At 35.7% G+C, this 14,635-nt stretch overlaps 1 protein-coding gene across 1 annotated transcript in view; it reads right to left on the bottom strand.

Annotated features, from left to right (window-relative positions):
- ABCA13 (ATP-binding cassette, sub-family A (ABC1), member 13) overlaps positions 1–14,635 on the bottom strand; it is a gene marked incomplete at its 3' end in the record, with an annotated part of 141,259 nt that overhangs the window by 66,054 nt on the left and 60,570 nt on the right. Inside the window, exons 26-33 of the mRNA XM_010013136.1 lie at positions 13,339–13,515; positions 10,899–11,199; positions 9,989–10,103; positions 8,433–8,762; positions 6,520–6,589; positions 3,068–3,202; positions 1,638–1,775; positions 81–261 (exon numbers count right to left, since the gene is read on the bottom strand). Coding sequence (XP_010011438.1) covers positions 81–261; positions 1,638–1,775; positions 3,068–3,202; positions 6,520–6,589; positions 8,433–8,762; positions 9,989–10,103; positions 10,899–11,199; positions 13,339–13,515 — 1,447 coding nt within the window. The remainder of the gene's footprint in view (positions 1–80; positions 262–1,637; positions 1,776–3,067; positions 3,203–6,519; positions 6,590–8,432; positions 8,763–9,988; positions 10,104–10,898; positions 11,200–13,338; positions 13,516–14,635) is intronic.

Below are 14,635 nucleotides of genomic sequence, written 5' to 3'. Positions count from 1 at the left end.
AAGAGTTTGCCAGTATTTTGAAGTGAGAAAGCATAACAGAGATCAGAGAGGAGTGTAATAGCACTAAACAGCAGACTTACATAACTGTTGTCTTGCCAGCTCCATTAGGTCCCAAGAGTGCTGTTATCTGACCTCTGTGAAAAGTGAGGCTGAGATCTTTAATTGCAGCCTTCTGGCCATCCATGTGCTCTTTGGTGAGAGACAGCAGCATGACGCCAACAGTATCTCCTTCGATGCAAGGGCCTTTCCAAATTGGAGGTCCTGGGTCTGTGTGGGAAAGAGCAGCAGATCAAGAGGGTTGCTAAATCTAAAGATACGAGTGTGTGTATATTGAACTAACAAATTAACTTAATCCCTGTTGCCATTTACCAAAATCTGGAACAAATGTTCAGATAGTCTAAATGGACATAACCTCCACGGGAATCAAAGATACTATGCCAGTTAATATTTGATAAGAAATTGGCCTATTTGCAGTTTTAAAAAGCAACCTAAACCAACTATGCGAAGTTGTGTGCATGTCCACATGTGTCCATCGAATCATAAAATAGTTATCTTTTATTTCTAGTAGAATTAACACTTATAATAACATTGCTCGAATCACTGTTTTATGCTCTTAAGTATGTGAACTACTCCATATATTCCAACAATTTTCAGGTGCGTTACATTACATGACCTTAACAGACATAGCCAGTTAATCCTCTTAATTGCCCTCAGTCCATAAAGCAAACCAGATCTATTTGCAAAATGATTCAGAGCAGCAATCTAGGCTAAACATCGTTCAAGTTATTCAATGCAAGTAGATATCCAGCATTTCTCTAACTGTGAGGTAACCAGCTCAGTAACCCGAGATGACCATATGGTACAGATCAAGCTGACTTCCTTTCTGTGTCAGGAGGAAAGGTTGGAACTACTTTCCAAACATGAGCGCAGTCAATCACCAGCCCCATAAATATATTATTAACGTGTAATATTTTAACTTATTACAAATGAGAAATCTTTTGAGATTAGAATACTTTTTTATATGTGTAATGTATCAAAATACATGTTATATATTTATATATAATACTTTTGTTATAATTTTAATATATGTAATAAAATCATATATAAGTAAATAAAATAAAACCAATAAAAATATATAGTCCAATTATAAGTAAAAATTATTTCAAGGATTGTTCTGTTTATGAATATGGATTTGCTCCTTTAACAATCAATTTTATATTTAGAAAACAGTAGTGGAAAAGAATAAAACTGGAGGGGGGGGAGTTAAAAAAGTACACTTTTGAGATTCAGTAAGAGTATGAAAGGGTTCAAGGAACTTCAGAAGATCCTAATAAAACAAAGAGGCAATACACTGCAGCAGGATGAACTTTAGAAATACTTATTTTGCATTTTTTAAAAAGTTTTATTAAATATTTGTGTACAGTAGTTTTCATTGAATGATTCACGCATTACAGGTGACAGCTCAGTTAACATTTAGTATATAATATTCATAGTATACACTATAATGGAGGATAGAAAGGACAAGATCTAAACACAGAATATAATATATATACACCAAGTAATGACAAAAGCAGGTTGATCAAAATCAGCACACCATTTAGAAAAGAGCTGTTATTAAAATTGTTATGACTACAAACCTTTTTCTTGGAAGTTTTCATTGAAGAAAAACATATTAGAATTCAGAAAATGTCTCTTCCTCCTCTCTGCACCACATAGGTTCTTCCAGTAGGAAACAGTAAAGGGAAAATACCATCGGTTCTTTAATCCAGATTTTCCTAGATGATAATTATGATAGAAGCCATTGCAAAATTTAAAGTGATTTCATATTTGTTTGTAGACTACTAATATCCTATCATTACTTAAAAGAGCTAGTTAGACCATTTAATTAGCTCAAACTTAGCTGCACTTAACAAACCTTATTAAAGTGAAAAAAAGTCATTTGGCCAAAACACCAAATCCTGCCATAAAATAATCAATCCTCAGTGATACTGTGTTTTACATTATCTCCAAATCAGCCTTAAAGTGCAAGAGAATCATAGATTTAACAATATGTAGGCATAGCCTAGCATAATCTTGTAACCCAGAGGAATGAAAACACACCAACTGGCCTGCCAAGGCAAACAGCCTTATTTTTTTATTATAATAATAATCCATTGCAGCAATCATTAAAGATTATTCTTTCATTACTACCTACACAATTTAAACAAATCAGCCAGCACAAGACACATTTAACGTAACACGTAAACAGAAAGGGAGAAAACATGCTCCTACATACAACCATTACATTGCCCAATCTTTCCAGGTTTCACTCACCAATCACACAATACACTCTTGCGTGTTTGGAGTTGCATTTCACTGACACTGAAAGGCAAGTGTCAATTTAAGCTAAAGTTTGTAAAATTCAGTTGTATGTTCCACAAAGTCCTCTCTTTCTAGGCAAAATTATTTTTATATTTTAAAACAAATACAGAATGGCTGGAAGAAAAGGTGACATGCAAATCAAAGGAAAAGTAAATTTCAAACAGCTAGTGAGGCTTTAGGCTATGATTAAAAATGCATCAACCAACTCAATAATACTCATGAAACTTGGTTAATGAAAAAGAAAATCCTACTACTCTCTGAAAATATACTTCTTAATATTCTAAGTTAATTAGTTTTCTTTATGCATTGGACTCTGGACTGACTAAGACCAAGATAGAGTTACCAGGCGGTTTGAAGTTCTTAGTGGGTTTCAGCCTAAATACTGATTTACCCTTTTCACAGGAAGTTTTGCTCCGTTATTGTGAAGTACCAACAAATTCCTAAGTCTTTCAAATATTAGTAAGCCCTGTAAACTAATAAAAAGTATAAAATGACTGGCTACAAATTCTAGTCCATGTGTTAGCACTGCTCAATATTTATCTGTAGGAGACTTTCTTACTAAGTCCCTAAATGTAGTCAGTCAGTTCTGACCATCAGAAACTCAGTTCATGAAAAGATAGTTTTTTGGTTTGAGGGAAGCCCATTCTATAATTCCATTTAATAAATTATTCAAAAACATGGAATAAGAACAACTCCATAATCTTACCAGGAATAATATTGCTGAAATACCAGCCACCTACAGAATATAAAATGGAGTCAAAGAGCATCATCCAGCACAGCCATCCAAAGGTCATGTATCCTCCTTGTGCCACTGACTGGTGCATATTATTCCACTGAATTCCTGGTAGTAATAGTAATAATAATAATGATTTTTGAAAGGTCATAGCTAAATCAGTACAGCATTAAAGATCACAAACACATCAACATCACACACTTCTGGGTATTTAAGCAGCGACACAAAAAAGACCATAGTTAATCACAGCAATCTTAATGAATAGAAATTAATTGCTGTGCCTTTACAAGCTGCTCTTTAGAACAGCAGGTGACACTGGTGCTGGGAAAACACAGAAAAGTTGTTGTAGAAAGGGCTGTTTATGAAGTTTTATCTGGCCCTTAATTTGGCAAAAGAAGAACTAGAACTGATAAAATGGGGCACAGACCTCTTCAATGAATTGGGCTTTACACCATTGTGCTGATATTATCAAGAAATGGGTTACACAAAGTTTAAAGTAATTTCTACAATGCTAAATACGAAAACATAAATCTGAATTCTAACTAAGAAGGAAGTATTTGTGTGCACTGACTGTATTCAGAAGTAAACTTGGAACAAACTCCCTGAGTAATTGCTTCATAAAATTATCACATTGCAGAAGACATGAGAGGAAGAAAGGAGGTGCAAAACACTAGTACTACAGAAAGCTACCATATTGTTAAATGGAAAACAAAAGTAACCAATTGTATATTCACAAAAAGGATTGCATTTTTTTTTCCCTGAAAAATCCTGCTTTGTTTGTAGTAGAGCAGGTCAGGATATCATTTCTACAATTCTTTTTCTACAGTTGTCAAGAAAGACAGTTTTTCCAAAAAGCATGTTTCCCTTTCTTCAGTAAAGATAACTCATTTTGATGAAGAGTCTGGTAGGAAATTTAAATAATATTTTCAGCAACTGTCTCTTCCACTCTTACCAACCGTTGTACCATTATGATACTTTTTCAATGCCTAATGGTTTGGAACATCCACTGTCTCAATTTTGATCTTCTCATAGTAGTTAATGGAAAAAAAAAAAAAAAAAAAAAAAAATGTTTGCATCTCTATATATTGAGATATATAAATTATATCCTTTGTAAGTATTTATCAAAGGCCTAGACATTCACTTCTTACTTTTCTAAAGCTTCAGCATCAATAGGGACAGCTCTTAGCTTGGACATAGTAGTGATCACCATACTAAAACATTTAACAGCCTGTAAGAACTTTTAGCCAGTTTCCAAACATTTTTGTCTTCCTAACGCTTAAACATAATAGGGTGTTCTCATGCATTTCTGCACCTGCACAGTAGCTCAGTGGGGATTTTTCCACTGCCTCCAAGCTTGCAGAAGTGCCAGGTCCCAGAGACTAAGGATGACGTACCTTTGGTGAAAGAGGATCAGATTAGGGAATACTTAAGCAAACTGCGTGTACATAAATCCATGGACCCTGATGGGATGCACTCAAAAGCACTAAGGGATCTGGCAGATGTCATTGCAAGGCCACTCTCAGTCTTTGTTTGATCATGGCAACTGGGAGACATGCCTGAAGACTGAAAGAAAGCAAATATCACTTCGAGAAAGAGGACTACAGGCCAGTCAGCCTCATTTCGATCCCTGGGAAGGTGATGGAGCAATTAATCTTGGAAACCATTTCCAGGCACATGAAGGACAAGAATATCATCAGGAATAGACAGCATAGCTTCACCAAGAGGAAGTTATGCTTGACAACTTGATTAAACTTCTATGATAAAGGACTGGCCTGGTAGATGAGGGGAGACTACAGGGTCTTGTCTGCCTAGACTTCAGTGAGGTTTCTTACACCATCTCTCATAGGATCCTTCTAAAGCAGCTAATGAAGTATGGGCTGGAGGAGTAAATAGTGAGTTGGATTGCAAACTGGCTGAATGGCCAGGCCCAGAAGGTGGTGATCAGTGGCATGAAAGCTAATCAAATTCCAGTAACTACCAGGGTACCCCAGGGGCCAACACTGAGTCTGGTCCTCCTTAACATCATCATTAATGTTATGGATAATGGGGCAGAATGTGTCTTCAGCAAGTTTGCTAATGACATAAAATTCAGAGGAGTGTCTGATATGCCAGAGGGTCATGCTACCACCTAGAAAGGCCTGAACAGTCTGGTGAGATAGGCCGACAGGAACCTCATGAAGATGAACAAGAAGTGCAAAGTCATGCACCTGCTGAGGAACTATTCCATGTGCCAGTATATGCTGGGGGCCACCCAGCTGGAAAGCAGCTTTGCAGAAAAGGACCTGGGGGTCCTGGTGGACACGAAGTTGAACATGAGCCAGCAATGTGCCCTTGCCACAAAGAAAGCTGATGATATCCTGGGCTGCCTTAGACAAAGCTTTGACATCAGGTGAAAGGTGATCTTTCTCCTTTATTCAATACTGGTGAGGCCACACCTCGAACAGTGTGCCCATTTCTGGGATCCCCAGTACAAGAGAGACATGGAGGTACTGCAGAGTCCAGCAAAGGGCCACAGAGATGATTAAGGGACTGGAGCATCTCTCCTGTGAGGAAAAGCTGAGAGAGCTGGGACTGTTCAGCCTAGAGAAGGCTCAAGGGGATCTTAAGAATGTATATAAACACCTGAAATGAGGGTGCAAAGAAGACAGGAAGGTTCTTTTCAGTGGTGCCCAGTGACAGGACCAGAGGTGACTGGCACAAACTGAAACACAGGAGGATCCCTCTGAACATCAGGAAACACATTTTAATTGTGAGGGTGACTGAGCACTGGCACAGGCTGCCCAGAGAGCCTATTGAGTCTCCAACCTTGGAGATATTCCAAATCCTGGGATACAGGCCCAGGCAATTGGCTTTAAGTGACTCTGCTTGAGAGATCTTCAGAGTTCCCTTCCAACCTCAACCATTTAGTGATCCTAAAAAACTCCCTGTTGATATTCTCACCAGAAAGCAAGCATTAAAGCTGCCACTGACATCAATGAGGACTTGCAAGAAACTGCTCTAAATGCCTTGCCAAAACTTCCTTCACCGGACTGACAGAAGTAATACATTCAGTGACTGAAATAATATTCAGTCAGATGCTCACCCTTAAGTAGCTCTACTGGATTTCACTAAATATAAAGTTTGGGGTTGCATCTCTAGAAGAACTTCATTGGCTGAATATACTCATTTGGCCATTTAACGGGATGTGGATTTTTTACTCCAATCCGTATTTCAAATAGAGCAATGCTAAGACCACTTTAATTTACTGCTGGAAAGCAGCACAAGCTTAACTTGGTTTTTAAGGGGCATTAAAAATTTTTCTCCCTTTATGATCTATCCTGTTAACTCATGGTTAGAGATTTTTTCCAGAATAAAGTGAAAAACATTTCCAGCTGTAGGTTTTGAAATAATAATTACAAAGCTTTCCTTCTAACCAGAGAGCTTACCTGTTTCTTGGCCCTCAAAGAATGTAATGAAAAATACTCCATGCCCAAAGGCAGTTGTAGAAAGAAGACACTACAACAACAGAGAAAGAAGACGTAGACATCAAATAAAACACATCATTAACAAACTCCATGAAATAAAATATCTTGTGATGCTAACAGCAAGCACAATACAAATAGAGGTTTAATTCGTGTGAGAAAATGGTCATTATTTCCTTTTATATTTTAACAATACTCCCCCACTTACTGCAGTAGTATTTCCTCCACCTTGAAGAGCTCCACTGACCTAGTTATTAAAATTTGAAAGCATTATTTAACTCTACAACAGGTTATAGATCATCATAAATCTACCACATATTAAAATCGTATAATGTCTAGCACTGCAAAAGCGTGCAAAGGAATGTACTTTCTGTAAAAAGAGCAGTGGTCCTGCTCATTTCATAAGACCAGAACTCAAGAAGAGACAGAGGCAGAAAGAACACAGTCACTGGGTACTGTATGCTGAGAAAGCATTTTTATGCAAAAGAATAACATTTGACTTCCAAAAAGCAGCATAGTCATGCTGTATTGCAAAAGTACAAAATGGAAAATGAGCAAGTTAGTGATGTAGTACAGCAAGGAAGTGTGGCTGATGGTCAGTGGAAAAACACTGGTGAGCTCATGGAGGCTGATAGGAAGATCCAAAATATTACTAAAATTGATAAGCATAGCTCGGTGATAGAATTCTGCAGTTTGAAAGTGAGCTGAAATAGAAGTTCATTTTATCTCCTTTTTTAAAGTAATGCAATGAAGTAAGTTTTCTGACAGTTGCCTGAAGAAAGACGTGTGACATAGGCTGCTACTAAAAAAAAAAATCATCAAAAATCATTAATGGCTTGGATTATATTTTTGTACAAAAAAATTCATGTTAATTCCCACCAATTGAGTCTCTGTGTCTTACATTGCTAAGGTTTCACCACCTCACTTAGTGGCATCTCCCCTCTCTTCAAAATTATTGCCCTTTTCACATGATGCTTCCTCTGGTTTTCAGTAAATGCAGGATATCTGAAGAGTTATTTTGAAATTGCTGATTTTGAAGCGTGCAATGTTTCCGATGCATACTTTTCCCTCTCTGAGGCCCAAATGAGGAGGAAAAAAAGCAGCAACAGAAAAGAAAAAAATCTATCCTGCCTGTTCATTCCCAAATTCTACAGTATTATGCAAAGAATCAATATATTTTATCCAACCTACTGACACTGAAAAAGTGTCCTTTTTTCAATAGTCTATGAATTATTCCACCAGCTTAATTTGACAATTGATTGTTTTGAAAGAGTGAAGCCATAATGTGTGAAATATGGTTTTCATTGTATGATGGTGATATTTGATATCCCAATTGTAGATATAGTATGTTAAGATAGCACAAAGACATTAAATTGTCTATGGCATTCATAAAACATGAAATGACATGGAAGAACCAATGCCAAAGAAACATATACAGCTGACCGTATAGCTAGATAAGCACTAGACAAATTTCTGATCTAATCCCCAGTTGTACTCAACAGAGAATCAATTACTATTTTTCCTCCAAACAAACAATGACTTTCAGGAGAGGCATGTCATCGGGTGTGCTTGAAGGTACATTACCATTACAAATATTTTTAAGCCAAAACATAAAGAGAACTCATGAGCATGAGAAATGCATCTTCCTTATTTTTTTTTCAGATTTATTAAAATTCCATGAATATTTATTTTTCATTCCTTTCTACATTCAAAACATATTCTCCACAGGATATCTATTCATGTGACTTATTTCCAGTGAAACAAAAGCAAACATAAACCTGGGAAAAATAAGTAAACTATAATCTACAGTTTCAAAACTATGGGAATCTACAGGATGGTTGGAGAAGAAAAATTGGAAAAGGAAAAGAAATATTTACCAATATAATCTGGCTGGTGAAACTCAACTGGTTCTGCAAGACCAATAAAACTGTGTACGGCAAAAAACTGATCATGTACACAAGGCTGGCACACAGAGCTGCTGTATCGGCACTGCTAAAAAATACTCCCCAAAAATAGCTTAACATAATAACTGTAATTCCAAAGTCCAGGAGAAAAAGGAAGATGAGGAAGCCATTGCTATAAGCAAAGATACCACTTGCTTTTAAAATGATGACCAGAGCACAGCTGCTTATTGTGAGAACAACTACATTCTCCAGAAACCAAGCAAAGAAATGAATGGCTGGATGTACACCCATCGTCTTCATATACTGCAAAACAACATAGCAAAGAGAGTTAAAGTTAGGAAACAAATTTTCTCTCTTTCCATTTGTTTTATTTTTTAATTTAAGCAAAACATGTTGCCACCAAAACAACACCAAAGGATGTCATCTTCTCCTTAAATTACTCATCTCTTTTCCCTTTTGCTGTGCTATCCCCTCTGCTGCTCTTTCCTGGATCAAACACGGTTCTCAGCAGGGTTGTTTCTGAGCTTTTCACATACTAACATGAGGAATCCCATTGCTCAGGCACAACTCTCTTTTGCGCAGGGTTGCAGGACCATATGTCAGATTACTGAGTCCTCCAATGAGGGTTTACCTTTTTGTACTCTAAAAAGTGCTGAGGATATCTACAGCACTGTAAAAACAAATGTGTTTTTCTCCAGCCTGTTGCCAAACTAAAAGTAACATATGGATATGTCTGTAAAGCTTTATGTATCAGCACTTAGACAATAATTTAGCCAGACATGAATGATGTATCACCCCTCTTTTTTTTTTTTTTTTTTTTTTTTTTTTTAAAAAGAGCTTTTGGAAACAAGCTAATATTATTTCTGAAGCTTTTTTTCAGAAGATGATCATAATTAATAAAATTTATTCCATATTAAAAAGGCTTGTCTTACAACACAATGTTTAGAGAAATTAGATAATTTCCCAAACTAAACAAAGCTTACTCCAGCAGTGTAGCCAGTATAGTTCCTCAAAAAAGAGTATATTTATCCATACAAAAAATGCATCATAAAACCCCATCCTTCCATATGCTCAGCATCTCCTAAGACTAGCTGGCAATATAAGCAAATAATTATGTATTTTTTTCTGTGTCATCCTCCTTTATATTTTTGATAATTACACAGAACATGGCAAAATTTTTAATCTGATTTAGGAAGTTTTACCATTTTAGACCACATATAGCATATCAATCCAATATAAAACCCATTCTAATCACAAGGGCTTTTCCCAAACGGTTTCCAGCTTCAACTTTATGGATCTTTTGGTCTTTTTGTCTCAGAGACAATATTTGCATACTAAGAGGACTGATGCTCAAACAATGTTGTGAATCCGTATTGGCAGCTAGAACTAGAACCTACAGCCCAGAGGAAACAAACACAAACAAAGCCAGCTGGATTACGAGTACATAAAAGTATCTCAAAGTTTAAGTTTTGTATTTCAGTAGGCTTTAATAAATAAATTTTATTTTCAGACACTAATCTGCCTCTTACCTCTTCAAGATTAATTTCTCTTTCATAAACCAGCCTGCGAACCATGCCAGCAACTGAAATCATCCATGTTAACATCATCATAAGTGGGAAAAAAAACCCTATGTTGTTCAAGAATCTATGAAAATATACATACAGAGTTTTTAGCCCCAAAAGGTAAAATACTTTTTAGCAGAATGTTAACATGTTAAAACTGGGACTATTCTCAAAGTATGTACAAAAGAGTATCTGACGTGAGCAATAAGACTTGTTCTTGTTCTGGTTATGTTTTTCATGTAACAAACTAAACATATGTATTGTTACTATAATATTATATCAGTATTTGTCAACAATACAACTAAATGTAATCACTCTTTAGGGCTCCAAAGTCAAACAGAATCAGATTTGTGTTTATTTTTGGACAGTAAAGAATAACATGAGCCAGTCAACTTTTGCTTCACTTTAACAGATATATTACTACCAATTAATTTTAAATTCTAATGCTCAGAATGTTGTGATGGTTTTACAAAGAACAATCGTACACTTTTTCTTTCATCAATTTTATATGCTATTTCAACACATACCAGGGACTAATTCACAGTTTGCATACAGGGAAACTGAGGATGGAAAGTGGGTTTCTAGCATAGTCTAAGTTAGTTGCACAATATGTTGACGCAGTCTCTGCTCAGCAGACTACTCCACAGTATAGCTGCAAACAGCTTTTAAGGGGTCATTTGCCAGACAGATGTTGCATAATGTGTCGTGGTCACAACTGTCAAACAACATTTGCTATGCTGTGATATTCTGGTATTGGTTCAATCCTGTTCTGAGATACACATTCACCCACTACAAAGACCTGGTGGTTTCCCAAGTCCTCTAGCACTAATTCAATAAGGATAATATATTGAATAAAAAAAGCTGAGGATTTACTTACAGATCACTGGTATGACAAGGGTAAGGCATGGCTTGCACCTGAATGGCTGGCTCTGAGGTATCTGTTCCAGTCTGTGCTGATATAATTGCCCTTTCAACCATATCTTGAAGAGGAATAAAGATGTGGTTGTATTTAAACCCATCAGCTGGCAACTTCTGGGGATGGGATTTCCACGCTGGGTTTTGAATCAAATCCGTTCTCATGCTATAAAGAACGCTGGTTCTAATTCTATAAGAAATGTGTCGTGGTAGGAGAGTGCTAGAATCTTGCGTCTTATTCTTTGGCATATCAAAGATGATACCTGACACAAGAAGAAAAGGAACTTTATATCCAAGCTTATATGATTTATGCTGTTTACATAACTAACTCATGACCAATTCTCACATGATAGTAGGCTACATTCACCTGTCAGGTCAGGTGTCTCAAGTTTCATGACCTTGCCACACAAGAATGGTAGGTTTCTTAGAGATTTACATTTTATAAATTCATGATTATGAAATGTAAAAAAAAATAATATTCACATGATAAATGGGTTTGCAACAATCATTCTTAACTGAGAAAATTCTTTCTGTGATTTGTTTGGGGTTTTTTATTGTAGTTTATTCTCTTTGTATCCAGATTTAACCCCTTTTTGGGGACTGATCTCAATTCCATAGTGAAAGCAGAAGCCATAAAATTTATTGATGAAAGGATAACAGTTCCTGGAAGTGACAAAGTAAACAGTACCAAACCACTAAAATTTGTTCTTATTTTTAATTTCTGAGCCAATTACAACACTTTTTTTTTAACATAGCAGAATTTGTGTGTTTATTTTCTCTAGCTCTGTATAAAATAAAAGACAAAAAAAAGAAAAAAAAAAGAAAAAGCAGATGAAAGCTTAATCTGTAATTGGGAAAATGATGTTGAATACAGCAAATTGTTTACATATTTTTTCTGATGACCCAGACTTTTTAGAACTCCTTGATGAATCTGAAATGTTGACCTTTTTCCCTTTGAAAGGGGAGATATGTTTTAATGAGCACCTGGCTCTCTGAAAGATAATATGATATAGAATACTTTGCTATGTATATAAAGATTTTATCTTTTTTTACTGGAAAAATCTTATTTTCTCACTTATGCAAACATTTAATTTCCTAAGACATTTCATGAGGCTATCAAGACTTTGAAGACTACAAACAAGGCAAGCAAGGAAAATTTCACTTTAGTTTCTTATCTTACTATGGAAAAGAATGTATGCCTATATCTGAGCACGTAATACTGATATGTTGGACACATTTGATCCCTTTAAATGCCATCTTCCCTCTTCAAGCATATGAAGAGGCTATAAGGCCACAGTACTGAAAAAACTACCAAAAAATGTCTTGGCTTATGTTAGCATATGACCCTTCCCTATATAAGCAGAAACAAAATAGATCTAGAATTTGACAATTTGATTTTCTGAGGGCCAACAGGTATCTATTTGTTTCTTCCCTTGAAAGGGCAACTTCACTCCCTACTAAGTAGTCCTGAGAAATTTCCCTTATCTAATGTTATGGTTTGCAGGTTTTACATGGATGGAGGGCTGTCATTTCCAGATTGTGCAAATGGAGGTAACCATGCAGGTTACAGAACAAACACAGGATTCCAGACTGAGTAGTTTCATTCTCTAGAACTGCTTTGACATGCCTTCTGTTGTGTACTTACAGGAGTCTAAGCAGACAATAAGAACAAAAACAACCGGGGAAAAAGATGTGGCACACTTTACATAGGCTTAAATTGGGCTGTTTTGGAAAGGCTACACACAAAGTATTTTATGCAAAGGAGAAAATATGTATAATAAGAAAAAGTCTTGCCTTTTGAACTCTTTTGAACAATTAATTAATTCTCAATAATAAGGATACAATGCAGAGAAAGGATAGAGAGTGCAATGCAAAGGAAGAAAAGAAATACATCTATTGCTTAAGAACTTATTTACTCTAAATAAACGAATTAATTTCTCTGAGATGTGGGTTTAAGAGTAAACTTTACCAAAAAAATCCTTTTCTCCTTTTTGTAAAGCAAAAGATACAAATGTTAAAACTCAAAAGTATGTAAACTAAATTATCTTGTCATAATAAGTAGTCAAGTGTACTCAGTATCCTGCATTTTTCAGCTCTGTCTATTCTACTTTAAACATTTTTGGCTATTTTTTTCTATATTTCGTTGGAAATGACAGACCACAAGGATTCACTTAGCAGTTCGACCATTAAAACAACATAATTAGTCTTTACAACCTGTATTACAGCATTCAAATGTTGCGGAATACCTCTAAGGTAAATGTGCTTTATTTTTCCTGTATTGTATGTGGTTTAATACATACTCTGAAACTGTGTAAAGCTTAACCTACGTTATCAATAAACACAGACAGCAGTTACAAAGTCTGATGTTTTCTGTCAATATACATTTTAACTAAAGTACTTACTAGCCAAAAAATTATTTTGCTGCATGAGCTCATGAGCCTTCTCCTCCAATTTCTCAACAGAGTCAAAAGCCTGGAAACGGTCCAGTAACACACAGGAAGATATATTTACTAGAAGCTGTGACAACAGGTCAATCTGTTTACTTGTTGAGCTGTTAAACATCTTGTTCATCATAGTTTCTAAGATAAGGAAACAAATAGGACTTCCTCAGTTTTAATGAACAGAACAGAAAGGTTTGCTCTCACTTGCACATCCTGTAAGAGTAAATAACTTTTGTATTTAAAAAAAAGAAGAGATTTCAAAAACATAGGAATTGTAGTGTGAACTTGTGGAACTGAAGTTCATGTTTCAATAGTTTTTACAAGTGCTCAACTACATTTTCCTTCAATTTCAGAGCAACAAAAATGTAACAAATTCTAGCAAAGTTCTAGAAAGAGGCTATGCCCTTGAAGCTGTAGGACTTTTAACATTTCCTTATCTTTCCATAACTACTTCCACAAATACAAGTGAGTTACTGTACTTTGATCATCACATAGAGATCCATCTCTTTCATATATTAACGTATTGACCAGTTCTTCTCTCTTTGACATCAAAAATATTTAAAGCATCTTGTTTATGTATAGGGTATAAGCATTTTGATACAAGATCTACATTTCAAAAGCATCCAAATAAAGCCTACAACTCCTCCATTCAGACTTTGATCTGATATATGGATACAGAACGAACATGTACCTCAACCAAAGCATGACTTCCAATAACACTAAACCTTTGGAGGAATTCAGGTCTTCATCCACTGATAGAAAATGTAGAGATAGTGTTATATCATTATGTTTGAGAGAATAACCAGAATAGCATAATGAAGAAACAGTCTTCACTGGTTTTGATTTAATGGAAATATCTGATTTTCTCAGGTAAAATACAACGTTATAAAACATCCATCACAAGTTTCCATCTTAAACTTTTCAGGACTCGCTTGAAGATACAGGATTTAAAGAGGGTAGATCATGACTGCATTTAATTGCAGTGCTAACAGACAAACCCTGGATCATAGATGTTATTAAGCATCAGCACAGGAAATATTACAATAGGAAGGCAGATAAATGGAAAAACATATGGATCAGTCTGAAGAAGAGACAAGATTAACAGTGAGAAAGGATTAAGATTACAAGAAGAAAAAGTAGAGGAACTGAAAGTCTAGAACTCAGAAGACAGGCAAGCAATGACAGGGTGAATTCATGGGTTGAAGGAAAACAGCACCAAATATCGACTCTATATGTCTTATTTTCTGCTATCAATCCC

This window comes from Nestor notabilis, unplaced genomic scaffold, assembly GCF_000696875.1.
Source record: "Nestor notabilis isolate BGI_N333 unplaced genomic scaffold, ASM69687v1 scaffold13924, whole genome shotgun sequence".
NCBI lineage: Eukaryota > Metazoa > Chordata > Aves > Psittaciformes > Psittacidae > Nestor > Nestor notabilis.
The sequence above is the reverse complement of the archived record's forward strand: the minus strand, read 5'-3'. Positions and strand labels throughout refer to the sequence as shown.